This window comes from Macrobrachium nipponense, chromosome 25, assembly GCF_015104395.2.
Source record: "Macrobrachium nipponense isolate FS-2020 chromosome 25, ASM1510439v2, whole genome shotgun sequence".
Taxonomy (NCBI): domain Eukaryota; kingdom Metazoa; phylum Arthropoda; class Malacostraca; order Decapoda; family Palaemonidae; genus Macrobrachium; species Macrobrachium nipponense.
In genome coordinates, this window is record NC_087214.1 from 69,405,750 (window position 1) to 69,432,945 (window position 27,196).

A 27,196-nucleotide genomic window follows, 5' to 3' on the forward strand; every position below is an offset into this window, starting at 1 on the left:
AATATTCAAGACTAAAGTGGGATTTAAGACACACATTAAAAGTGCCTGAAAGCATAAAAAGTGTTTCTTGTGTGGCATACATTGCTAGTGGAACGAGTCATTCCAAGTCATTCAATTAGGTCTTCAAGGGAGACTAATTCCCTTCCTGTATTATACACATGCAAAAACACAAGCAACTGAAATTCCTATTCAAACTTACAAGACTAAAAGAACAAAAACCAACACAATAGTACATTTAAATCCAAGCAGACAAGATTTTTCTCAAAGCATTCTGAAGTAAACAAAACTCCACCAATAATTATGAAAGAAATACGGTCATCATTAAATCTCTACAATTATATGATACACTATAAAATGTTAATATAACTAAGAACCTAATTACAGTAATTACAAATCTCTCACTACTGACATCATTTGAAAACTTGACTACAAAATTACCTCAAATACCTTTGGATAGCAAAGTAACACTCAGCATTAATCTATATGTAAAGACTCAGTTTTTTCAAACGCTCCACATGCAGTACTAAACTGGCTACTGACATAAAAGTGTAAGGAATTATTTCAAAACTTCCAAGTACAAAAGACAATGTTTGTTACCTGAGAGAATTAATCATAAAATATAGTCCTAACTAAAGTTGTAGTGTTTTCATTTTGACACAGAATAAATAGAATGCCATAAATATTACCATGAAAAGGCAATAACCATAATTTGATGGTGGGGGAACATGCGATCGAAGACTTGACAAAATTGTAAGTGTTCAGTAAAAGAGCCAAATGGAACCTGATAATTTATTATTAATATATTGTACCTCTATTTGGACACTCAAGAAATGTACTTTTCAAATATATTGTAAGAAAAATGTACTTTTCAAATATATTGTAAGAAAATACAGTATGTAATAGATAACTAATAAATCTATTTCGCCACTGTAATATCATAAACAGGGCTTTGCAACCTACATTACCTTAACTAAGCATGCAGAGACAATTACAAATTACTGAAACAAACAGGCACTGTAAAAGGAATGTAAGATCTCAAGTGCTATGACAGTAAAACAACATCATACTGACTTACATACATCTACGCCTTGACCCTAGGTTATAGGTAAGTAAAAAGAGTTCATCACGAAGGAAATAGAGGTGCCTCGACCTTCTCACGACAGCTTTAGCATGACAGTACCACAAGGAGATGATGACGACGAATCACTACACTTACATTATCTTAGAAATGACAAAGACTCGGAATCATACTTACAGCTAACGAGACTTTCCACTCTTTTATTTTTCCATGAAAAAACAAAAATAAAAATAAATGAGTACTACTCATTACACATTATATTCAGTACACGTTTTTACATAAAAACAACAACATATAACTTGATGTTAGGCAAAGCACTCTACATATTCATTCTGTAGAAATAAAAATAGGCTTTGCTGTAGCCATTCAATCTTTCAAGTCCTGAATATAAATACAGACAGTCCCCAGTTATCAGGGGGGGTGGGGGTTCCATTCCCGGGGATGTGCCGTTAAGCGAAAACCACCAATGACCGAAAATTGCCGATTTACGGCGCCATAATGGCCCTTACGAGGCAGATAACCTGTCATTGGTGCCATAAGCACCCCCATGGTTCCCCTGTTAGGTTTGTTATGGCGCCATTACTCTATTATTAGCACCTTACGGCCCCATAAGGTGCCCGTAACCAGAACTCGACCTGTTATGACACCCTAAATCGCCGATTTTATGGCGCTAAACAAGCGTCATAAAACCAGATCGCCGATAACCGGGATACTGCCTGTAACTTAGAATGGACAAATTATAAATGAAACCATTAACTACAAAAATAACAGGAAATATGCAGCCAAATACATGTAGGTAAACTTAATAAATAAGAAATGATTCTGGTTTGTGATCAGTATGAAATACAATTCCATTCAACATCATAATTGTTCTAAAAGCTACCACATCCAACCACAAACTGAACTGGTTTTTCAGTTAAATGCTATCACATACAACCACACATAGAACTGGTTTTTCAGTTAAAAGCTACTGTATAAAACCACACACTGAACTGGTTTCCTTTCACATTACAATTATCAATCAGCAACACGAAGAAATGTTGGACGTACCAGGAACAACACCCGTTGGAGTTGTAGCTTCCAATCCTCTTCCTCACTAGTCCTTCCTTGTGTTTGCTTCCTAACTCCTTGATGAAAGATACTGGGGAGATCTGAAATCAGACAGGTGTTGTTAGAGTACTCAAAAGATTTGTGCTTGTATGTGGTAGACTTTAGAATATACTTAGATTCTTTTATGTTATAGACAGATGAACTGCAAAATAAGATGTGCATTTAGGACTTAGGAGAGGAGGAATACAAGGGTGCCTTTTAGAATACTGAAGAAAGTTATTTTCTTTTCTGTCATGCGCACACGAGCTGGCCTTGTGATAAGTTTCTAGGGCGTAAGAGAGAATCAAACTGGTATAGGGTGATAAAACCACCTCTTCAGAAAAAAAAAAATTAGATTAAGGGAGTCAGGACTAACAATGACAGAATTTCAAGTCAACAAGACCATGAAGTTTTTGTAAATATTTAACACAGTACCTAGCAATTCATCAGAGCTGTGAAATCACACATCGTTAAAATACTCAAAAGAGTTACGATTTGTTTCTAGGGCCTACGAGAAGAGGAGAACTAAAAGTACTCAAAAGAGTTACGATTTGTTTCTAGGGCCTACGAGAAGAGGAGAACTATTAGGTAATAGAACTGCGTCTTGGAAAAAAGATTAAGGGAATCAGAACAAATGATGACAGAATTACATGTAAACAAGACTATGAATTTTTTGTATATATCTATCATAGTACCTGACAATATATTAAAGTACTAAAGGGTTTACAAATCAACTACATAGTAAGCATTTTGAGAACTAATGAATAACTCAAAGCATACTTCAGTCTTTTCAGTAAAAAATATGCCAATTATATGACCATTTATAATTTACTTTTGACTCTTCCGATTTGCTTTGCCCTAAATTTCAACCCTCCGTGTTCTGTGAACATCAATAACTCTCAGTCTCTTCATACTGAGCTGTCCAACTTCTTGATCCCTTTCTTTCTCAAAACCTAACTTCTTATAAAAGAAAGAATTCTTCAGGGAGGTCCTATGATGTCAAGGATACTATCTTAGACCAGGTTAAATTAGGATGAAAGAGTTCTCTGCCTCACTGACTTCATACCAACTGTCAAATTTCTTTCATCTTTTCCTTTTACCAAATCTAACAGTGCTTCATCGAAGTCCTGTCACATCCAAGATTTGATGTTTGGTTAAACTACTTTACAGAACTTTCCAAGACCAGTCTAGAATAGGACACACAATTCCCTGTATCACAGACTCATACCACAGAAAATCATAAAGGAGCAAAAGGCAATACGGACCTCATAGAAGTGACAGCCTTACCTCGAGAAATTCAATGAGTGACTGGTGATTACGGTACAGGGGATGGTACAAGATATTCCTCAGGTAGGTCTGCAAATCCGCCAACACGCCCTTGTCCATCGACTGGAGGGCCCGACGAGGGTACCTGCAATTAGATGCTGTTTTAGAAATTACAATGGCCATATGTATGACATTTATTATCATTATAATTATATTATTATCATTCAGAAGTTAAATTCTTATTCATATAGAACAAGCCTGCAGGGCCACTGACTTGGATAATAGGAAATATAAAAAGAAGAGATCACTCATTAGATAATAAAAAAAAGATACATTACTAAATTAATAAACAGAAATATAATTGAATTATTAAAATACAAAGTCAATTGTTTCAGGATAGTACTGTATTGCACCTTTGCTTGAACTTATTAAGTTTAATTCAACAGTACGTAACTATGTTTTATAATTGCTAGGCAAAAATTATGTTGGGCAAATTAAAAATCAAGACAGGCAAGATGACGGAAGCTCACAATTTCATTCAAACTCAAGGACAAGTTAAAGAATGTGAGTTATCAGAAATGCAAACAAATGGAATGCAAGTTATCATAAATAAATACGTAGTATACTTCAATAAATTGCAAGTTATCAGAAAAACCATGTAAGCCAAATAAGATACAGCCATCAAATCCCACTCACTTGACCATCCTCCGATGAGTTGCCTTTCCTCCGTCCTCATTCATTTCCTCGATCTTCTCCGCTCTCCTCATCTGGATGCGCATGCTCTGCCTTCGGATGCGAGCTTCTCTGGTAGCTGCGGGAAGCTTCAGTTTTGTCCTGCGGTTAGAGAGATAACAGTCGTGAATGACTTTCCTCAAGGAGGCTCCTCACCTACATAACAGAATGAGGATCTTCAGTTATTACAAGGCTGACCAGAAGGAAATTCTGCGGAATATTCTTTCAGGAACTTGTGACAAAGATTTGCTATTAGTTACTGTTTAAAATCTTCTTCTTTCCCACCGTTATTCCTACACTAAGGGATCGGTTGCCTGAAGCGCCTTTCCTTACAACATCAGGGCATGGTTTATTATTTGACAAAGGGGTTTTTACAACTTGCTGTCATCAACCACAGTTATTGGCAGTGAGCTTCGCCTTTGACTAAAAAATCCACCTGCAAGGCAGCAGTTTCCACAGTTATTGGTGGTGGGCCTAACCTTTTACTAAAAAAGGCAGCAGTTTCCACAGTTATTGGCAGCGGACCTAGATTTTTACCATAAAAAAGTATGACTGCAAGGCAGCAGCTGTCCTTTTAGTTGCCTTTTACGGCACACAGGACCTACGGTGGTAGTATTCTTACACCCCTACCACATGTAGTCAGTCAAATACAGTACTACAGAAACTTAGTGAAATGTAAAAAGCCTTTAACTACTTGATTTTACAGAAACAACAATTTTCCCTTTTATAGCTTACTGTGACTTTATTTTTCTATGGTTCTAAAGTCATTCTGAAGCTGAATAAATGTAGTACTTTCATATATGAAAAAAGAAAACCACAAAAAGTAAAAATGACAAAATCTGCCGGCTGACATCAGAATCCCAAAGGATCTAGCAACAAAACATATAATTCAACCTAACTGTTTTAGCCTTGAAAAAAAGTCAGTATACATACAAAAGTTAGTAAAGTAATGATGTACAATTTACTGGAATATAGATTAAGGCCAAAGGTCATTCAGTACTGAAAGGGAAACTCGGTATGAGGAAGGTTTTAAAGGTGTAACAAAAGGAAAACCTTACAGTTGCACTATGAAACTATTTTTAAAAGAGGGTAAAAAAGTAAGATAGAGGAAAAAGAATATAAAGGGGGGTTGCAGCTAGGGAACAAAGGAACGCTGCAAAGAGCTTCAAGTAACGCCTACAGTACACTGGACTAGGTAAGGTGATGGCACCATCACCCTACGGAGGCCATGTGATAAAACGTGCAACGTGCTCACCTCAAGATGATCAGCTGGCTGTGAAGGTTGGTCACTTGAGACACCTTCTTTCTGATGGTCCACTTGAAGTCGCCATGTTCCAGTTCTATCTGTAAGCTGGAAAAATAGAAATATAAGTGTTTTAAATGCAACAAAGCTGTTCACACAATCCCATCAGATCATACGCAGCCCTCCTTCAAAGACATTTGGGCCACATAATGAGGCTCAAATTGACTGACGGCTTCGATGAATCAAATAAATTATTAAATAATAAACTAATAAACTTATTAACTTTTTGAATAATGGAACTATTACAATTTACATGAAACACATCTCTTAACACCAGCTAGTCAAATCATAGAGAGCCTTCGTTCAGATATTTGGTCAGCAAATGAGGCATAAATACACTAATTCGTGATGAAACGAATTAAATAATAAGCTTATTACAATATGTACACAAACAATACTCATATTTCTAAATGACCAGGTGCATTCATTTTAATGAGGGGGTGTGAAAATAGTTGTCGAAAGAGAGCCCAAGTTGGGAAATAGAGTCGCAGAAAGAGCAACGTTCTTTTGGAGGATGAAGGAGCACTGCCTAAAATTCTATGGTCTCACACAAGATATGGAAACCTTTTTAGGTACTTTTTTTTTTTTTAGGGGATCAAGAGGTAAAGGCAAGTTATACGCTCTACAATTCAACTTGATATAAATTCTGTTCAAGAAAAAAGGTTGATTAGTGAAATATGAAAGTATAGAGCATACATACAAGATACATTTACTAGTTCTACTACACATCAAATGAAATAAAACCAAATGTAATAAAAACATCCTTAGCTTTGTTCAAATTCAACAACAGTGAATCAAAACTGAACATCAGTTTTTAAAAGTAAATCAAAATGAACCTCATAACTCCTGAGGCTGTGTTTAATAAACATAGTGGACTAAAGAGGTTCTGTTTGATTACTGAACTACTTATATACACATCTGAAAAGAACACAAGAGAGACTAAACATAAAAATCAGCAGTCCAAACTTGACATTGTTACCCTCCAAAGCTAACTCTCACAGGAGAGAAAACAAAACAGCTGTGTTATAATTTGAATCCTCAGTTGCCAAATTCAAAGGTAGTTCAAGTTTTGGCTAAAATCCTAAATGCAGTCAATAGGCACTCATTGCTTAGCTTCAACGAATGCAATCATCTTCACTGACAACACAAAACTTCTACTTCCAACTTTTAATTTCAATGGGCTAGTTGTGGAAAGAAAGTTATCTCCACTGCGGAAGAAAGATATTTGCCCGAATTCACATTCGGTAGATCTTTAGCTATAGACCCATTCATCATGAACCTACTGGTCTTCACCCTGAAAATGCCATATCTACTATACCTGACTAACTATTTCTTACTCCTACTTACCACACTCAAAACCTCAACCTTCGAGATTTCAGTCGACTTTGCTGCTGCTAGACACAGCAAAGCAACTTCCAGCCAGCTGTTCCCACCAGACTTCGAGAGCTTGAAAATTACAGGACACCAAACAAAATTGCTTTGGTAAGGCAATTTCTATTATTTTCATTCATAAGCTGAACTCTATTCATATATAACAAGCCCACAGAAACCATCAACTTGAAATTCAAGCTTCCAAAGACTATGTTGCTCATTTGAAAGAAGTAACAGAAGATACTAGGAAATATAAAAAGAAGAAGAATCATAAAAAAACAGAATACCAGAATAATGGAAGGAACTAGGAAATACTACATAAAGAAGATATAGTTAGACAAAAAATACAATACCAGAATAATAAAAGACATTAGGAAATACAGATAAAAGATTTTGTTAAAGATACAAAAAATATATACAGTACCAAAATGATGGACAGCACAAGAAAATACAGACAAAAAATACTATACCAAAACAACAGGAGGCACTAGGACACACAGAGGATTCACCTAAAGACATACAAAAAATACAATACCAGAATAACAGAGGGTACAAGGAAACACAAGATTTACCTACTTTCTAGAGACATGCAATGAAAATACAATACAGGCAGTCCCCGGCTTACGACAGGAGTTCCGTTTTTGAGATGTGCCGTAAACCGAAAATTGTCGTAAGCCAGAAAACAAAAAAATCCCCCCCACCCCAAAAAAAAAAAAAACCTTATTTTTAATGCTTTGTGTGTATTAAAAACTATGAAAACTGCATTATTATTGCACTTTTCATCAAAAAACCTCCAAATACTGATTATTTTGTATTTTTAGGGTCATATTTCTTCCGCCAGATCGGCATCGTAAGCCCCGTAACCATGGAACATGCGTCGTAATCCTGGAAATAATTTCTGGTGAATATAACTGAAAAACGTTGTAACCTCGGAACGTTGTAAGCCAGGGACTGCATGTACTGTAATAAAAGAAGGGACTGGACTAAGAAATACATAAGATTCATATAAATCCACACATATACAAGAAAAACCATCCCCATTCCACACAGACACACCAACTTCTCTGAGTCAACTCACACAGGGCTGGAAAAAATTTTCAGTCCCCGGTTACTATTGTCAGAGTCCACCCGGGTTATGGTTAGCTGGACGGGCCGTTCTGGAACGAACACCTCCGGCATCAGCTCGTTGAATTTTGTGAGCTGGAACACGTTTGAGAATGAAAGTGAACCTGCACCTGGAAGATTTGAAAAGGTGTTAGTTACCGGCTAATTAAATAGTGTGTTATTTTCATTGACATGCTTTAATCTTATGACATTTCTCAATGAATGTTTACTTTTTCTATGTACAGTATATTTACATATTACATGGTTTATGGGTATTTATTTGCTTACAGGTACATGCTACTATGTATTTATTTGCTTACAGGTATCTGTTACTATGTCTTCAATTGCAGTCTTTTCCATTTTCAGATAGACTGTCATTACATCAGTCTAAAAAGCCCAATTTATCAGTCACTTTCATCCCCTACACTCTGGAAGTTTCCTTAGCAAATTAACATGCACGACTTCTTTTCATATGATTACACACTCATTTTAAAAACAATCTAATTAACCCTCTTGCGCACAGGCCGAAAATATAAGGGTGTAAGGTACGCAACTTTTTCCCTGGGCCGAAAAGAACACGCGCATGGAAAAGATTTTTGGTAAAATTTGGTACGTCTGAACTATAATTATGTCGGGAAATGATTGAATTATTTCCTAAAGCAATTAGAGGCTTAGAGCTGATAAAAATGATGTGATGAATGTAAAATTTTTAAGAAAAATCGTAGATATTTTTTGGAACTAATCATGAAAAATATAATAATTAGGTTTGGGGATTTGTTTTATACCTAAATTGTGCAGAAATGTTTGATCTTCATGTAGAAGCAATAATTTTGCTATAATGTGTTTGCTAATGAGCAGCGCCGGGTTTGCATTTTTTTTGAGACTCATCATCTGTCAACCAAATGGCGTCAACTAAGTTTTCTAAGATTGACACATTTTTTTGTGTGAATTTTTCCCCAAAATAACTTACATCTGTGCACTTACGGAAAAAATTTATCGACGCACTATGCGTCATCAGATCACAAGAGGGTTAATAAAAATATAAGTTTTCATAACAGAATTTATTATTTGGATACTTATCTACTGTTGAAGTTAGCTATATCCCTGTGCCAATTAGGCAAGTCGGCAATCAAACAAAAAATCCAATGGTTGCCCAGATGACTGTCTAGTTTACCTGTTCTCTACCAGGTGTGTTTTGAATGTTTTAGCTCTGGTCAGAATTTTCCTTGACAGCCCACTAAGTTGTGGGGAGGCTGGGTGGGTCTACTTTAACAGTACGTAGGTAAGTCTCCAAATAATAAACTTTATGAAGAAAATTGATATTCTTTGAGATGAATCTTACCCTGTTAAAGTTAGCTGATTCCCAAATTAAGAAGAGGATGGTGGGTAGTGCAGCTAGACAAAAATCCACTCGGCCATTTGAGCTAAAGGTTTCTTGCATGAAACCCAAAGCAATCTAACCTGATCTGGAATCCTTTCTGGATTTTACTACCACCAGAAGTTGGATTCCATTCAGAGAGTAAGGCTCTCATACTTATGCCACAAAGAGCAGCCTTACAGAGAGAACTGCTTTGACTCAGTCAGAATGAAACACAAGCAGTATGAGGGACCCCTGTGCCTGGGTCCAAAAGCCCTATAAAACGATAGTCACTTAAAATAAATACCTTTACTGTATAAAGGTACGCTCCTATACAAAATTTGTACCGTCACGCTCCCCAAAATATTAAAAACCGGGATTTAAACAAAAGAGAGCAAAGCATTGCTCTTTTTTCGGTTCAGGAAAAGACTACCCACTACTAGTAATGGATTAAGGGCTTTACTGTTTTTAAGCACAATCCTGTATACAGGCGGTCCCCGGGTTACGACGGTCTCGGCTTACGACGTTCCGAGGTTACAACATTTGTCAATAGACATTATTTCCAGGGTTATGACTCCTACAACGCTCATCTGACAGATGAAATATGACACCAAAAATGCAAAATAATAAATAATTGAAGGTTTTGTTGATGAAAAATGCCATAAGAATGCAGTTTGTATAGTTTTCAATGCACCCAAAGCATTAAAAGTAAGGTTTTCTTAGGATTTTTGATGATGTTCTGGCTTACGACGATTTTCGGCTTACGACACGTCTCAAGAACGGAACCCCCGTCGTAACATGGGGACCGCCTGTACTTAAGGTAGTGAGCGGGTAAAAATGAAGTTTTTATGATAAAACAAAGTTTAATGTATACTTACCTGGCAGGTATATATATAGCTATATTCTCTGTTCCACCTGGCAGAAATTTTCAAAACTCGCGGCAAACGCTAGTAACCTATTAGTAGTTCAGGCAACCACCACCCCGTTACCGTGGCGCTAGCGCTAGGAACCGTTCCCAATTGGGCCAGATTTTCTCTGACCCTGTCTCCTGAGGGGAGGCGGGTGGGAATTAAATTATATATACCTGCCAGGTAAGTATACATTAAACTTTGTTTTATCATAAAAACTTCATTTTAATGTATGACACTTACCTGGCAGGTATATATATAGCTGATTGACACATTTGGAGGTGGGTCAAGGACAGCAACATTCTTAGAGTATAAAAATATTATTAAAATATTATTAAAACTCCAGGTTCCTTACCTGCTAAGGTAGCTGACTTCATAGGTCCTGCCTCTAAGCCTGCTTAAACCTTAGTAGCTCTCAACAAGGAAGTGTCCTGTATGTTGAAGAAGCTAAGACTGGAACTGACAACTGGACGTGACCAATGTGTTGACAGAACCTTACAGCCCTCTTATGCCACGGCATTCAAGCTAGTAACAGATCATTTACCTGAACTACACACACACCATCACCGGATAATACTAACAAGACTGAGAAAAGTACCGCACACTTTTCTCAGACGACCAATAAACACAAACACCATCACCTAATAAAATCAACTAGCTTAAAAGAAGGTTATGGGGTAGTAACTCCTTTGCCCAATACTGTACCCGAGGACACGTATGGACCTAGCGTCTGACAATTATCAAAGGTTGTCTGAACGTCCCTAAGATAATGAGACGCAAATATTGAATTAGTTCTCCAATATGTGGATTCAATAATTTCCTTGAGGGCTAAATTCTTTTTAAAAGCTAATGAAGTCACCACTGCCCTGACTTCATGAGCCTTCACTTTCAAAATACCAAAGCTCTGCTCTTCACACAACATATGAGCCTCTTTAATTAACTCTCTCATGAAGAAGGCTAGAGCGTTCTTCGTCATGGGTCTACTGGGGTCTTTAACTGAACACCACAGAGCATCAGACTTCCCTCTGATAACTCTTGTTCTTTCTATATAACACCGCAACGCTCTCACTGGGCAGAGAACTCTTTCTTGCTCGTGACCCACCAACTCAGCCAGACCCAAAACTTCAAAGGATCTTGGCCAAGGATTAGCTGGATTCTCATTCTTGGCCAAGAAACCTTCTTGGAATGAACACACTGCATTGCCATGTCTCCATCCCACCTTCTTCGATATGGCCTGAAGCTCACTAACTCTTTTAGCAGTTGCCAATGCTACTAAAAAGATAGTCTTCTTAGCAAGATCTCTCAGAGAGGATTCCTCTAACGGCTCGAATTTGCTAGAAGTTAAATACTTCAAGACCACATCAAGGTTCCAAGCAGGTGGCCTGCATTCTGATTGTTTCTTCGTACCAAATGACCTAATCAGATCTCTAAGGTCTAAGTTATTCGAGATGTCTAGATCCCTGTGTCTAAACACTGAGGTTAGCATACTCTTATAACCTTTGATTGTCGAAACTGACAAGCGTAAATCCTTCCTCAAGTATAGAAGGAAATCTGCGATTTGGGTCACAGAGGTACTGGATGAAGACACTTTCCTGTTCTTACACCACTTCCGGAAATTGTCCCACTTCGACTGATACACTGTGATTGTGGAGGTTCTTCTGGCTCTAGCCACTGCACTGGCCACCTCTCTAGAATATCCCCTCGCTCTGACCAGACGTTCGATAGTCTGAACGCAGTCAGACCCAGAGCGAGGGTATTCTTGTGAAACCTGTCGAAGTGGGGTTGTCTGAGTAAATCTACTCTTAGAGGAAGAGTCCTTGGCGTATCTACTGTCCATTCCAGTACCTCTGTGAACCAACTTTGGGCCGGCCAAACGGGCTATTAAGGTCTATCCTCGTTCCTTTGCTCTCCCTGAACTTCTTCATCACTTTCCCCAGCACCTTGAACGGAGGAAAAGCGTACAGATCTAAGTTTGACCAATCCATCAGGAATGCGTCGACCGCCACTGCTTCCTGGTCTGGAACCGGAGAGCAATATGTTGGTAACCTTTTTGTTCTGGCTGTCGCAAACAGATCCACTACCGGACGGCCCCACAACTTCCACAGGCTCTGGCAAACCTCCATGTGCAACGTCCACTCCGTCGAGAGAAGTTGCTCTCTTCTGCTCAACAGGTCCGCACCCACGTTCTTCTCTCCTTGTATAAACCTGGTGAGTATCACGACCTTTTCCTCTTCCGCCCAAAGCAGAATTTCTTTTGCCAGATTGTAAAGGGGAAAAGAATGAGTTCCTCCTTGTTTTCGGATGTATGCCAGAGCCGTGGTGTTGTCCGAGTTGACCTGCACTGTCTTGTCTCGAATCAACTCTCTGAAGTGCTTCAAAGCCAAGAAAATTGCCATCAGTTCCTTCCTGTTATGTGCCACTTTGTTTCGTCCTGCTCCAAAGTCCCGACACCTCTTGAGGGCCTAATGTCGCTCCCCAACCCGCGTCCGACGCGTCGGAAAACAAGACGAGGTCTGGGTTCTTCTGCTGAAGCGACATCCCTCTTGCTAACCTGCCTGGAGTTAGCCACCACTTTAATTCCTCCTTTACTTCGGCCGGAATTAGAAACTGGAAGGAATCCGGTTGCAATTTTCTTGGCCATGAATCCTTCAGGAAAAACTGAAGAGGTCTCATGTGCAGTCTTCCTAAAGAAATGAACCTCTCTAGCGAAGAGAGTGTGCCCAGTAGACTCATCCACTCTCTTGCTGAGCATCGGTCCTTCTTTAGAAAGTCCTGCACCTTCCGAATGCATTGGGTTGGGCTTGCCTTTCGGGGGACGGAAAAGCCCGAAAAGTCACTGCCGATATCTGAATCCCCAAATAAACTATCTGTTGTTGGGGCTCCAATTGAGACTTTCCCATGTTTACTACCAGACCTAGGTCTTTTGCTAAGTCCAATGTTTGACTCAAGTCCTCCAGACATTGACTTCTTGATTGGGATCTTATCAACCAGTCATCCAGATAAAAAGACACTCTGATCCCTCTTAAATGTAACCATCTCGCCACATTGGACATCATCCTCGTGAACACTTGAGGGGCTGTGCAAAGGCCGAAGCATAGGGCCTTGAACTGAAAGACCCTGTCCTGAATCACAAACCTTAGATACTTCCTGCTTCCTGGATGAATCGGAATATGAAAGTATGCGTCTTGTAAGTCCAGAGTCGCCATCCAGTCCCCTGGACGTACCGCTGCCAGTACTGAATCGTTCGTCTCCATAGTGAACTTGGTCTTTTCTACGAAAAGATTCAGTTGACTTACGTCCAGCACTGGCCTCCAACCTCCCGAGGACTTTGCAACCAGGAACAGACGGTTGTAAAATCCCGGAGATTCGTGATCCAGAACAGGTTCTATGGCTCCTTTCTCTAGCATGGAAGCTACTTGCTCCCACAGAGCCGCTTTCTTCTCTAAATCGTTGTAATTTGCCCCGAGGGCTCTCGGAGATGTTGCGAGAGGAGGTCTCTTCAAGAAAGGAATCTTGTACCCTTCCCGAGCTACGTTGACAGCCCAGGGATCTGCCTTCATATTCTGCCAAACTTCCCAAAAACCTTGAAGTCTGGCTCCCACTGTCGTCTGGAGGACTGAGTTCTCATTCTTTAGAGGGGGTCTTGGCTCCTCTTTTCGCGGGTACTCTCTTACCCCTAAAGGCGGGTCGAGCGAATGTTCTTCCTCGAAAGGGCTGTTGCGAAGGCCTAGTATCCTTTGGAGTCTTCTTCACCAACTTGGTTGGTAAGAACTTCTTAACTGAAGACGAAAGAAGATCTTGAGTGGCCTTCTGCGAAAGGGAGAGAGCTATATCCCTAATTACCTCTGAAGGAAACAGCTGTTTCGAAAGAGGAGAGAACAGTAACTCCGATTTCTGAGAGTTAGAAACTCCTTTTGAAGCGAACGAACACAACAGCGATCTCTTCTTAAGTACTCCTGCTGTGAATAACGAAGCCAGTTCATTCGTTCCGTCTCTCAGAGCCTTATCCATGCAGGACATAATGCTCTTAGCTGTTTCTAAGTCCTGCGAATCCTCTTCTTCTAGGGAGTTCGCTAGTGCTCCCAAAGACCAATCCAAGAAATTGAAGACTTCGAAAGTCCTAAAAATCCCTTTAAATAGATGGTCAAATTCTGAAGACGTCCACCAGACCTTGGCAGACTGTAACGCCTGTCTGCGTGAGCTGTCTACTATACTGGAGAAGTCCCCCTGGGAGGAGGCAGGTACTCCCAGGCCATAGACTTTCTCCAGTTAGCGTACCATACTCCTGATTTAGATGCCAACTTAGCTGGTGGAAAAACAAAAGAGTATTTTCCCGCTTCTTTCTTCTCCTTCATCCAGTCATTCACACGTTGAAGGGCCTTCTTCGCCGAAATTGACATCGTCATTTTAAGGAAAGAGGACTTCTTTGGAGTCCTAGTCTTGGAAAACTGTGATAAGGGGGATAACGGAGCTGTCGGTTTAAATTCCCCCTCAAAAATAGCCATAAGACGTGAAGTCAGAACCTTATAATCTGAAGAAGGTTCCGTATTCTTTTCCTCAATTAATTCCAATTCTTCTTCTGCTGAAGAAATGTCTTGTAAATCATCGTCGTATTGACGCTTCGTTGAAGGAATAGCGTCCTGCCGCCTGCGTCCTGCGGCTACCGAGGAGTCGGCGTCCTGCCGCCTCTCGATGTCCTGCCGCCTGCGTCCTGCGTCCATCGTAGACACGCCTGCTTCCTGCCGCCTGCGTCCTGCGTCCACAATTGGTCCCGCGTCCTGACGTTTGCGTCCTGCTTCTTCCGAAACTATTTTCTTCCTGTGTTCTGCGTCCTGCAAACCCAAGCGATCGCTTGTCCTCCTAGCGCCAGTGCGCCCTGCGTCCTCGGCGAACGCGTCCTTGTCTTCCCTTTTAGAAGACTTAATGGGAAGAAAATCGTCCTTACGCCTCGAAGATGCTTGCTCAGGCGCATCCCAAGACTTCACCAGAACTGCCAACTTGGACTGCATTTCCCGTAAGAAATGCTTCGTACTATCCTCCTGAATGGTAGACGACGAAGGATGAGGATTACGAGCGGGACTGCGACCTAACGGAGAGCGATCTTGTACTCTACCCGACGGAGAAAGACGAGGGGAGGATACATAAGAAGATGGAGGCGATTCTCCCATGGAAATACCATGCCGAGAAGGACGTATATCGCCAGTGCGTCCTGCGTCCTCTCTAGTACGAAAAATCCTTTTCCTCTTGATCGGCACTGCGTCCCCGTCTTCCGAGGATGACAACACCTCAGGACTACTCCAAGCCTCACTATCTTGCGCCTGTCTCTCGAGAGCAGTTGATGTCCTGAACGTCCTCTTGAGGGGGCAAGACACCACTGCATACCGACGTTCTCGCTCGGAAGTCGAACCTTCCGAGGACGCACACTTCCCAGTTACGCCTTTTCTGCGGCGAACTGCAACAGCCTGGGAACTTGCAACAGGACTGTTCGAAGGGACGCCTGACCGTGACAAAACCTCTCTCGCCTCCCTTCGACTGTCGACATGCCTTCTCCCTTGGGTCTGGGAGCTTGACAGAGGTCTAGGTCTAGGAGCACGAGAGAGACGATCAGACGCCCCCTCCACTACACTTTCACTGACATCGAAAGCACTAACTCTATCTGTAAGTCGCTGTATCTGGTCGCCCATGGACGCAAGGGCAGCGAACACTTTCACAATATTTGTATCGTTCGCCTCCTCCGATACAGCAGCGGGCGCAGGAGATACCTGGGGAGAAGGAACTACCAATTCTACATTAGAAGGAGCTGGAGAGGAAATACATTCACTCCTTTTACTCGAAGAATTTGACTTCTCACTACGAGAAACAGATCTCCTTACACGATCTTTCTCAAGCCTCTCAACATATTTCATAAAGACCTTCCATTCCTTCTCTGATAAATTCTCACATTCAATGCATCTATTCTCCCAAGTACACACATTCTCCCTACACTTCTTACAAACGGTATGAGGGTCGACCGAAGCTTTCGGCAATCTTACCTTACACCCCTCTTTACACACACTCTAAACATACTTCCAGTATCAGACATCTTTAAAGAACAATCCAAAGCGAATGCCAAGCTAACGTTTCCGAGTACAATACCAAAAATCCAAGATCAGTCAGCAACGAGAATGAAAATTCTAGCAGGGAACCACCAACAATGTTGCCGGTTCGGCTGGCAGAGAAAATCTGGCCCAATTGGGAACGGTTCCTAGCGCTAGCGCCACGGTAACGGGGTGGTGGTTGCCTGAACTACTAATAGGTTACTAGCGTTTGCCGCGAGTTTTGAAAATTTCTGCCAGGTGGAACAGAGAATATAGCTATATACATACCTGCCAGGTAAGTGTCATACATTAAAAACAAATTGTACTTTTACTGTGTCACATCAATCCCATTCTGGAGCTACAAATTGACTTAACACTAAATGAATTTATAACTGCTGCACACATTATGAATGTTTACCTTCAATAAAGGTAGAAGATATAGAGCTAGTTCTCATGCACTAGCCTATTCAATACGTCACAAAGGACCTCGTGTTCCTTGACATAAGACGTTATAAGTTTCTAAAATTCACAACACAAAAGGTTAACTTTGCCTCTTCCAGGCTTAACCTTCACAAATACATTCTAGGTTTTCTAAAACCATAAAACAAAAAGTTAACTTTGCCTTCAAACTTAACCACTGCCAAAGACAGCTAGGTTTTCTAAAACCACAAAACAAATGGTTAATTTTGCCTATTCCAGGCTTGCCTTTGACAACATGACAATTTGTCCAAAATTGCATTTTTCCTAACTATACAAAACCTGAGGTCCTTTACAATAGGAAGGTACTAGCGGCAGCTGGATAGGTCGTAAGCTTTCGAACAAGGGGTTCGGTAGTTAACTGCTTGTCCGACAGGCGCGCGCGCGACTGGGAGGTAAACAAATCACTTTTGCTTTTGGCCCAAGCAAAAACTGCAGAGTGAGGGGTGGCATGAGGTGGGGCTATGTGTAAAAGGACCTCAGGTTTGTATAGTTAGGAAAAATGATATTGTTATGTTACAATAAAGTTTCATACATACTTACCTGGCAGATATATACATAGCTGGGACGACGGAGTCTTAGCTATGTATATATCTGACAGGTAAGTTGATTGTATGAAAATGCAATTTTGGACAAATTGTCATTTGTTCCGACACGGCATACAAACCTTCGGTCCTTTTACAATAGGAAGACTCACTTCTTGGTGGGAGGAATCTGAGTCTTTTGTGAACAGACTGGTGTTCGCCCAACCTTGGAAGCCTCCCTGGTCGTAAGAGCGAGGGAGGGATCCAAGCCTCTGTCCGATTGATCGGGGTGTGCACCGCAGGATCAATGGTCAGACCTCTGGACCGAGTACTAAGAGAGAGGCATGCGTATCTCTTCGTACCAGCAATGTAAGAACTTGTTCCTGTACAGGAGCAAATATAAAGTCATGGGTTTGACTCTTGTAGGCATCCACTTCCCCCCCTTGTAGAAGGAAGTGGTGGATATTCTGCTCCTATCCCTAGTGAAAGGGATAGGATGGGGCTCTGTCATATAGCTCACCTGCATCTCGTCCTCATCCAGCGTAGTGACGACCATGGCCCTCTGCCCACAGGTAGAGGGGAAGGAAAAGATGGGAAGAGAGAGCCAGTCACTCACTCACTCACACATCCATCCACACAGTCACACCAGGACTCGATGCTGTTCAGCCTGCGAGGGTCTGGGTTAGCTACACAACTTGTTGAGCAGCCACCACGGGTCCCAAGGAAAATGTATCCAAGGACCTGTGGGCAATATCCCGAAGGTAGAAGGACGTAAAGGTAGTCTGGTTAGACCAGACCCCTGCCTTCAGGACCTGCGCCACGGAGAAGTTCTTACGGAACGCCATCGACGGGCCAATACTTCTGACTTCGTGAGCTCTCGGACGGGACGTACGGATGTCGTCACTACCATCAGCCTCATACGCCCTCCTGATGACCTCACGCAGCCAGAAAGAAAGAGTGTTCTTGGATACTTCTTTCTTGGTGCACCCCGGTGCTAACGAAGAGGCGTCGACACTCAGGCCTGAGTGTCGAGTTCTCTTCAGATAGCGCCGTAGCGCCCTCACAGGACAAAGCAGCATCTCATCCGCATCATTATCGGTGAAGTCCATTAGGGAGGGAATCGTGAATGACTCGAACCTGTCGTCAGGGACCGACGGTTTCTGAGTCTTCGCAACGAAGTTCGGGACGAAATCGAGCGTCACGGATCCCCATCCCCTGGAGTGTCGTACATCATAGGAAAGACCATGAAGTTCCCCTACTCTCTTCGCCGATGCCAGGGCCAGCAAGAAGAGGGTCTTGAGGGTCAGATCCCTGTCTGACGACTCCCGGAGTGGCTCGAATGGCGTTCGAGTCAAACTCCTAAGGACGAGAGTCACATCCCACGCAGGGGGCCTGAGTTCCCTGGGTGGGCAAGACCTTTCGAAGCTCCTCATAAGCAAGGAGATCTCGAACGAGTTCGAGATGTCCAACCCCCTCAGTTTCAGGACGAGCGCCAAGGCGGCTCTGTATCCTTTGACTGTGGGGACTGAGAGGAGCTTCTCTCGGCGAAGAAAAACGAGGAAATCCGCTACCTGCTGAAGAGTGGCTCTGAGAGGAGATAGACCCCGTCTACGACACCAACCACAGAAGACGGCCCACTTCCCCTGGTACACAGCTGCAGAGGACTGACGGACGTTTCCAGCCATCTCTGTTGCTGCGCTACGAGAAAAGCCTCTCGTTCGCAAGAGATGGTGGATAACAGCCAGCCGTGACGTAGGGACTGGACTGCTCGGTGGTACCGCTCGACGTGTGGCTGGGCGAGAAGGTTGTGCCAAGGGGGAATCTCTCTCGGTTCTCCTGCGAGAAGAGCCAACAGGTCCGGATACCAAATGGCCTGTGGCCACTTGGGAGCCACCAGGATCATCCTGAGATTCGGGGTGACCAGTGCTTGACTGATCACCTTGCGAATCAGGCTGAACGGGGGAAAGGCATAGGCGAAGAGGTTGTCCCACGGGTGTTGAAGAGCGTCCTCTGCAGCTGCCCATGGGTCCGGCACGGCCGAGAAGAACACCTGGAGCTTCCTGTTGTGCCGGGTGGCGAACAGATCCACGACTGGTCGCCCCCACAGGTCGAAGAGCCTTTCCGCCACGTCCTGGTGTAGAGACCATTCGGTCCCTATCACCTGATCCCGACGGCTGAGCGTGTCTGCTACTACATTCCTCTTCCCTGGAATGTAGCGTGCCGACAGCTCTATTGAGTGTGCCTGAGCCCACTCGTGCACCTGCCGAGTCAACTGGTACAACGGGAGAGACACTAGGCCCCCCTGTTTGTTGACGAAAGCCACCACCGTGGTGTTGTCGCACATCAACACCACTGAGTGTCCCATCAAGCGGGTCCTGAAAACTCTTGGAGAGCGAGAAACGCTGCCTTGAGCTCCAGTACATTGATGTGAAGGTGCTTGTCGTTCTCGTCCCACACTCCTGAAGTCAGCAACTCAACCAGGTGTGCGCCCCATCCCTCGGTCGATGCGTCTGAGAACAGTCTGCATGTCCGGGGGGGGAGTGCGCAGAGGCACCTCTTAAGAGGTTCCTGTCGTCCAGCCACCAGGCTAGGTCCTGCCTCACCTCCTGTGTCAGTGACACTGGAAAGCTTGGGGGATCCGTCGCCTGCGACCAACTCTCCTTTAGTCTCCACTGAAGAGACCGCAGGTGAAGACGCCAGTGAGGGACTAACTTCTCGAGCGACGACAGGTGTCCGATCACGACTTGCCATCGCTGAGCTACCTGTTCCTGCCGAGACAGGAACTGGTTGGCTGCCTCCCTGAATCTGCTGATCCGCGAGTCTGCGGGGAAGACTCGCCCTGCTACCGTGTCGATCAGCATACCCAGGTACTTCATCCTCTGCTTGGGCTCGAGATCGGACTTTTCGAAGTTCACAACGATCCCCAGATCGCGACAGAACTCGAGCAGTCGATCCCTGTCCTGTAGCAACTGCGAGCGGGAGCTCGCCAGGACTAACCAATCGTCGAGATACCTCATCAGACGTATCCCGTGCGAATGGGCCCAAGCAGACACCAGAGTGAACACTCGCGTGAACACCTGTGGGGCGGTTGAGACCGAAGCACAGTGCCCTGAACTGGTACACCGTCCCGTCGAGGATGAAGCGGAGTACTTTCTGGCGGACTGATGAATGGGTATTTGGAAATACGCATCCTTCAAGTCCACTGAAAGCATGAAATCGTTCTCCCTGATGGAGTCGAGCACTGAGCGTGCCGTCTCCATCGTGAACCGGGTCTGGCGAACAAACCGTTCAGGGGAGAGAGATCTATCACCGGGCGCCAGCCTCCCGTAGACTTTTTCCACCAGGAAGAGTCGACTGTAAAAGCCCGGTGACTGATCCGTGACGATCTCTACAGCTCTCTTGCTCAGCATGGTCTTTATCTCCTGTCTCAGTGCTACGTCCTTCGATGACCCTGGAACGTACGACTGCTGTTGGACCGGGTTGGAGGTGAGGGGTGGCCGAGATTCGAAGGGTAATAGATATCCCTCCCGAAGGACAAATCTACAATCCAGGTCTCGGCGCCGTAGCGCTGCCAAGTTGCCCAATGGCTGGCCAGGCACCCCCCCACATTCCGGCAGCAGGTGAGGGGGAACGCCGTCCCTAGCGTTTCCCCCCTTTCTTCGACTTCTTCCCAGAGCCTCCACGGGATGAGGAGGGCTGGGAGGAGGGCTGGTTACGGCTCCCCTTGCCAGAAGTGAAAGAAGACAGAGTCCATTCCCCGGGGCTTCGACGCAGCAACCGTCTTAGCCGCCGAGGAAGCGCTAGCCGAGCTCTTAGACTTGGCCGCAGTCCGAGGCTGCCCAGAAGCCTTCGAGACTGCCTGGTGAACCAGACGGTCACTGTCGTCAGTGCGCCGTCTGTCCACCGCAGCGTCCACCATCTCTCCTGGGAAGAGAGACGTGGAACTCCGTAGAGGTCCGTTTCGAAGTCCCAATGCCGCTTCACGCCCGGCCGCCCTGGAAACCCGAGTAAGGACAGCGTCCCTTCGTCGGAGAACCAGGTTGGCCCACAGGTTCACCGTCTGGTGGGCAAGGAAGGAGATGGCTCTTCCCCCAGACTGGCAAATTCTCCTGAAGCCGAGTCATCTTCGGGAGCCGAAATTCCCCCGGAGTTGGCTGCGACCTTAGATACTGTGAGGGACCACAGATCTAGCCAGGAGACGGCCTGGAAAGCTGCCATGGCGGTAGATTCCAGGCCGAGTGCCTCTTGCTGCGAGAACCACAGGTTCTCGGACAGGAGCTGCTGCAGAGACACACCCGGAGTCAGCCTGGCTAACTCCGGGTTCACCTGTTTGGGCGGCATCGGGTCTTCAGATGGCACGTAAAAACCGCCGCTGTCGTAGCAGAGGGAGGTGGAAGCAGCTTGCTCGACCTGCCAGACTTGAGCGAACCGTCTTGTCCGGAGACAAGCGATTCAACCTGGTCCAGCACTGAGTCCGCAAGCTCCGACCGCGGCAAACCCACCGTCGGTCTGGGTTCCCTCTTCGGGCCCCAGAACGACTCGAGCCGGGACGTGGGCTCGGATGGTGGGAGCGGCGATCCTTCCCCGAGGTCGTTGTGCTGACGAATCAGCGCAATAACCTCGGCAAAGTTCCTCTGGATCTCCGGAGTGACTGCATCCTGTGGAGTTGGACCGTCCAGTCCCTCGAACAGGAGCACCTCCCGAGACCCTCCTCCCTCAAGGAGAGGAGCAGCGACAGTCCCCTCTCGGTCTCCTCCAGCCACCTGTGCGTACGACCTGGCTGGTCCGAGAACCGAGCCTGGTGCGTACGACGTGGTGGCGGGATCCTGAGGGGCGCACCCCTCACGATCACTCCTCAATACCTCGCCCCTCCCGGTGTAACCCGAGGAGGTTGAAGGTATGGGAGAGGAAGACCTGACGCTCTCTCCTCGCTCGCTGGTAGAACCAGCGGGCTTGGAGGACTGCAGGCGATCGCCAACCCGCGGTGGCGATCGAGCTGCAGACCTAGTCGAGCCGTCTCGCTGTGGAGAACGGCTGGACCGAGAACAGCGGCCCCGGTCTCGTGTGTCAGAGGAGCTGGTGCTGGTCGCCGTACCCGATCGCTCTCTGTGAGAGCGACGGTCAGGCGACCGGCGAGCTCCACTGTCACGGTGAGATCGGTGCGTGTCCTCACGGTGCGTCAGTTCGCTGGTACCAGCCGTGGCTGGTGCCGGCGAACGGGGGGACCTCTTCCCAGCCTCAGCCCGTGGCCGGGTCATGGACCGTCACTGTCCGCCGGGTAGCCAGCTGCTCGCCGCGAGAGCGAGAGCTGGCCTGGTGAGAGTCGCGTGAGCGGCTGTCACCAGTCTTCCGCTCCGTGCCGTGAACCTGACGCTGAGCGGACTCAGAGGTCTGGTTCCTGGCTGCACGGTCGCTGGTAGGCGACCGTACACTCGGTACCTCTCGCAAACGAGCGGCCGAGCCGGACCCTGCTGCTGTGGCCGAACCACTGACAGCAGGTGAGGAAGTGCCGGTGTTAGCCGGCACCCCTCTGGTCCCCGTAGTCTTCTTCCTTGCGGGAGAAGAGACGGGTCCTGCTCCCGAAGGAGCAGGGCGACCAGCGGAAGAACCCCCCGTCTCACCAGAGCGAGACGGGCCCTTAGAAGTTCCCGAAGGAGACTTCTTAGGGGGGGGGAGGCGACCTTCTTCTCTTCGTTCGGCGGGGGGGAGCCTTAGAAGAAGAAGGGGAAGAGGCGGCAGACGACGACGACGACGAAGAAGACGATGAAGACGACGACGACACCTCCTTCCTCTTCTTCTTCTTCTTCGTCAACCTCCTCAGGACCGACGTCAGATCTGTCATCCAGGACGGAGCCGGGGCTGCCGTTGCCGAAGCAACAGGGCCCGGACGTACCTGTTCCGAACAGACCAGCATCGGGAGCAGCGGCGCCAGGAACAGGAACAACATCAGCAGGTGCGAACATCACAGGAACGGCAGACGAGACAGCAGGAGCAGATACAGGTACAGCAGCGGTGGTCACGGCAGGTACGGCAGACTGTGTGGGGCGGTACAGGTGGTCGAACCAGCGGCACAGACATCCTAGGTACCGGTGGGAGGTCCAGGGGCGAGCTCTTCGGGCACATGAAGTCCGGTCGCGGCAGCACGGCAAACCCAGGTGGCGGCATCACACTCCCCCGAGTTACGGCGACTGGCCCCTGCACCGATGTAGTGGGTGTTACAGAGACCGCGTGCTGGGTGTACCACCAGGTGAGGAGGTGAAGCATAGCCAGGGTTGTAAGGGTCGTGGTGGTGGTCGTGACCGTTGCATGGGTGACCGCCACGGAGCCAGCGAGATGATAGAGCAGCCCCTGGACACTCGGCACGCCCTGCAGCCCCAACGATGTCCACACCTGTCCGAGGTCATCCTTCGCGGCAACCGCACCTGAGGAGGGGGCAAAAGTCGGGTGGTTAGAAGGATCCTCTACCCGTTCGCGCGAAGACGAACGGATAGAGGACCCAGAGTACAACTCTACGTCAGGGTTATCTAGCGCCCTCCTCCACACTCGACACGTCAGGAGAGGAGAAGGACCTAGACACCCCCCCGAAGGGGAAGGCGCGAGACGTGGAAGTTGAGTGGGCGGCAGGAAAGAAGACGAAGTGTCCGTCACCAAAGGAGTCGCGGGAGAGCTTTCCGACGACTCCTTTGCAGGCCTTCGCTTCTTCCTGCCCTCATACAAAGTCCACTGCGCCTCCGACCAATCAATACACACATCACAGGGCTCGGCTCGGGTGCATTCGCGCCCCCGACACGAGCACACAAAATATGAGGGTCAATCTCCGGGAACGATCTGAACTTCCCGCATTTACGCCCTTCGATACCCCGGGCAAAGTCCTCCCGTGGGGTAGCGAGGCGAGGAGATTCCATCATAATCAATTGAAGGCAGCAATTAATATGAAAAAAGAGAATAATTGTACTTACAATAACTCTTTCATACACAATTACAACCAAATACTCAGCAAGCAAACGCGAGCGAGCGAATTGCAGAGAGCGTCGAACAACACGTCCCATCCACTGCGAGGCCGAAAGCAAAAGTGATTTGTTTACCTCCCAGTCGCGCGCGCGCGCCTGTCGGACAAGCAGTTAACTACCGAACCCCTTGTTCGAAAGCTTACGACCTATCCAGCTGCCGCTAGTACCTTCCTATTGTAAAAGGACCGAAGGTTTGTATGCCGTGTCGGAACAAATCTACATTTCTAAAAGGATGATAGAGATGTTCTAGGTTTACCTGTCTGGTTAAATCTTAATTGCCCCAACAGGACACAAGTTTCCTCTTCTTCCCCACTAAGGGGTTACATTAGAACTCTTACAGGTCACTGTAAAACGCAGCCTTAACATCACCCTCAGCTCTAAGGCAGAAAGCTAAAATAGCATTCCCTTTACAAGAGCTTAAAGAAGGGTGCTGGCAATAAATTTACTTATTAACTGCTGATTGTGCTAAATAAAAGGTTTCACAGTAAATTCAGATAAAGTTTAGACCTGCATTTAAACTCCAGAGAGAGACTGATATAGAGATGAAGGGGCTTCAATCTTGATACCTTACAGTGCTGGGCCTCAGCAAGATCTAAAAGTACTTGATGCAATACCGAGGAAAGTACTTATGGAACGATAACTTTGGAAGTAGACAGTGAAAAGTCTTATTATCTCTAAACAGAAAACATTGACGTTTACAAAGTTCCAGGTGCTGAAAATTCCTCTAGAATGGCACCCTCAGCAATACACAGACCACTGCTTCTGAGCCCAGACCATGGCTGTTTTAAAATAAGGACAGATCCTATGATAACTTGAAAATCTTCTTATTGGGAGGGGACATTCTAACATCCAAGCAGTTAAGGAGATGCCTAAGTTAATGGAAGTGTATGGAATTGTGTAGTCGTGATAACTTCCTCTTAACGGAAGAATGAGACATCTACCGAGAGCATTGGAAATTCTGAAAATCATTTGCCCTGAGGCTACAAGTGCTCTACAAGAGATACTAAGCAATTTAAAAATTGAAATTGCTAAATAGTATTCAGAGTAGCTACGAGAGGCAGCCCTATGAGTCTGAATTAGGCAAAATTTAAGGAAACATCCACTGCTCAAGCCTGAGGGCCATCAAAGAAGTAGTAATAATTCGGGTGTTCCTGTTCATCTAGATGCTTGTAAGTCTAAAGGAGTGCTCCTTAAATCCCACAGCAACTGCCGAACTTACGGATGTAAAGGCCCTTGTAGGCAGTTTGTTCTTCTGAATCCCCAATTGCCAAAACACTGTCCTTCCACAGAATGAATGATCAAACCAATATGTTGTTTCATTTCACTCAAAGCAGCAAACTTCCCACAAAGACTTTGTTTCTGACTGGGAATAAACCTGCTAAGCATCTTGATGTCTTTCCAATGCCCTGACATCTACAAAGTTTTACCAGGTGTAGTGTTGACCATTCTATGTTGCATGAAAGTGTAATGACACTAGTTAAACTCCGTGTTGCATGACAGAGGGAAAAGACCAACACCTGGACTTAGGTTTAAGAACAAAATGGACAATTCCTGGTTACAGAGTCCTTCCTACAGTCCTGAAGCCAAAGATGGTTCTGGATTACTTACAAATTTAATGAACGTTATTTGTAAGTTGTAATTCTTACGCTGAAACTTGACAAAATCCCCAGTGAGGCCATGTTTCCTAATAAGGAAAAGCCCTTACCATGTAGGAAGTTTCCTTCAGGCATAAAATTCTTAAAGAAGCCATGTGCCTATTCATCTTTGACTGACAAGCATGCATAATTAAGTATCATCTCCACATCACTAGATAAGAATGGGGATATAGAGAATTAAAAATATAATGCATAGAAATTGGGCCAGAAGAAGTGACAGATCCTTGGCCCTTGGAATACTGTTTACAGAGTTGGCCTACTTGAACCACTGATTCAGTATAAGAATGTCTTGCTCATAAAGTCGACACCATCCACCAATAGGCAACAAAGTCCCTGACAAAACTTATAGAGGTGCTGTACACTAACTCGAGCAAAGTGGACAGAACAACAATACCTTCTTGTAAAAACATCTTGAAGGAACTTGCATGACTGAGGATGTAATTGGTAAGTCGAGTACATTCTGCATGTGTACCACAAGTCTGACCGTTCTTTGAAAAGACACTAGAACCATGCTAGAAAACCAAAAAGTATGTGGGGAGACAATTCCTGTTACTCAAATCTCCAAATGTCCAAGAATATCTCCAATTACTTATGAAGCTTGTCTCAAAGAATTACCCTTGGACCATCATTCCCTCTATGTACAACCTCCTACTAAAAAGAGAGACTTATGAGAGATTTCTACTGAAGAAGACAAAGGAAGCTATAAAAGGGAGATTAAACCAGTGGGGGACAACCAAAAAAAAATCACAACTGCCCTTCACCATCTCCACCATGAAAGGTACTGGTCCCAAGTCTCTCCATGCATGTTAGGAGGTTGCACCTGTCCATATCCCAAACCTGAGGTCTGCACTTATCCCCAAAAGGTATAAAAGAAGACTACCATCAGGCAGGAAGCAAAGAGTTCTCACTTCTTCCAAACCGAGTGAGTATAAGCATGAGGACATTACCCTGCAGCATCAGAAATGAGTTACTTGTCTTTCTTACTAAACTCCTGCTGGTAACAAACGCTGAAAGCTGGCTTCACAAACTCGCTGGGTTGGCGCCTCCACTACTCACAGCTGCCGCCGAGACAAGACAATGTAGCTACTGAGTAAAAGGTAACAACTCATAAACTAGATTGAAGCTCCATTAGCACATCTGTCAGTCTCGAATTTGTTTCCTCACAGGAAAGAGCAAGAAACCGAATTTCCTACTAATGAAGGTTAATGCGCCAATAAGTGTCTGTATCGCAAGAGTCGGTCTTCG

The 27,196-nt window shown here is 45.2% G+C and overlaps 1 protein-coding gene across 8 annotated transcripts in view; it reads right to left on the bottom strand.

The window, feature by feature from the left end:
- Window positions 1-27,196, bottom strand: part of LOC135199512 (phospholipase D1-like) — a 93,048-nt gene that overhangs the window by 35,886 nt on the left and 29,966 nt on the right. For all 8 annotated transcript variants that reach the window (XM_064227626.1, XM_064227631.1, XM_064227628.1 and 5 more), the window contains exons 5-9: window positions 7,918-8,074; window positions 5,421-5,516; window positions 4,130-4,267; window positions 3,455-3,578; window positions 2,129-2,229 (exon numbers count right to left, since the gene is read on the bottom strand). In XM_064227626.1, coding sequence (XP_064083696.1) covers window positions 2,129-2,229; window positions 3,455-3,578; window positions 4,130-4,267; window positions 5,421-5,516; window positions 7,918-8,074 — 616 coding nt within the window. The remainder of the gene's footprint in view (window positions 1-2,128; window positions 2,230-3,454; window positions 3,579-4,129; window positions 4,268-5,420; window positions 5,517-7,917; window positions 8,075-27,196) is intronic.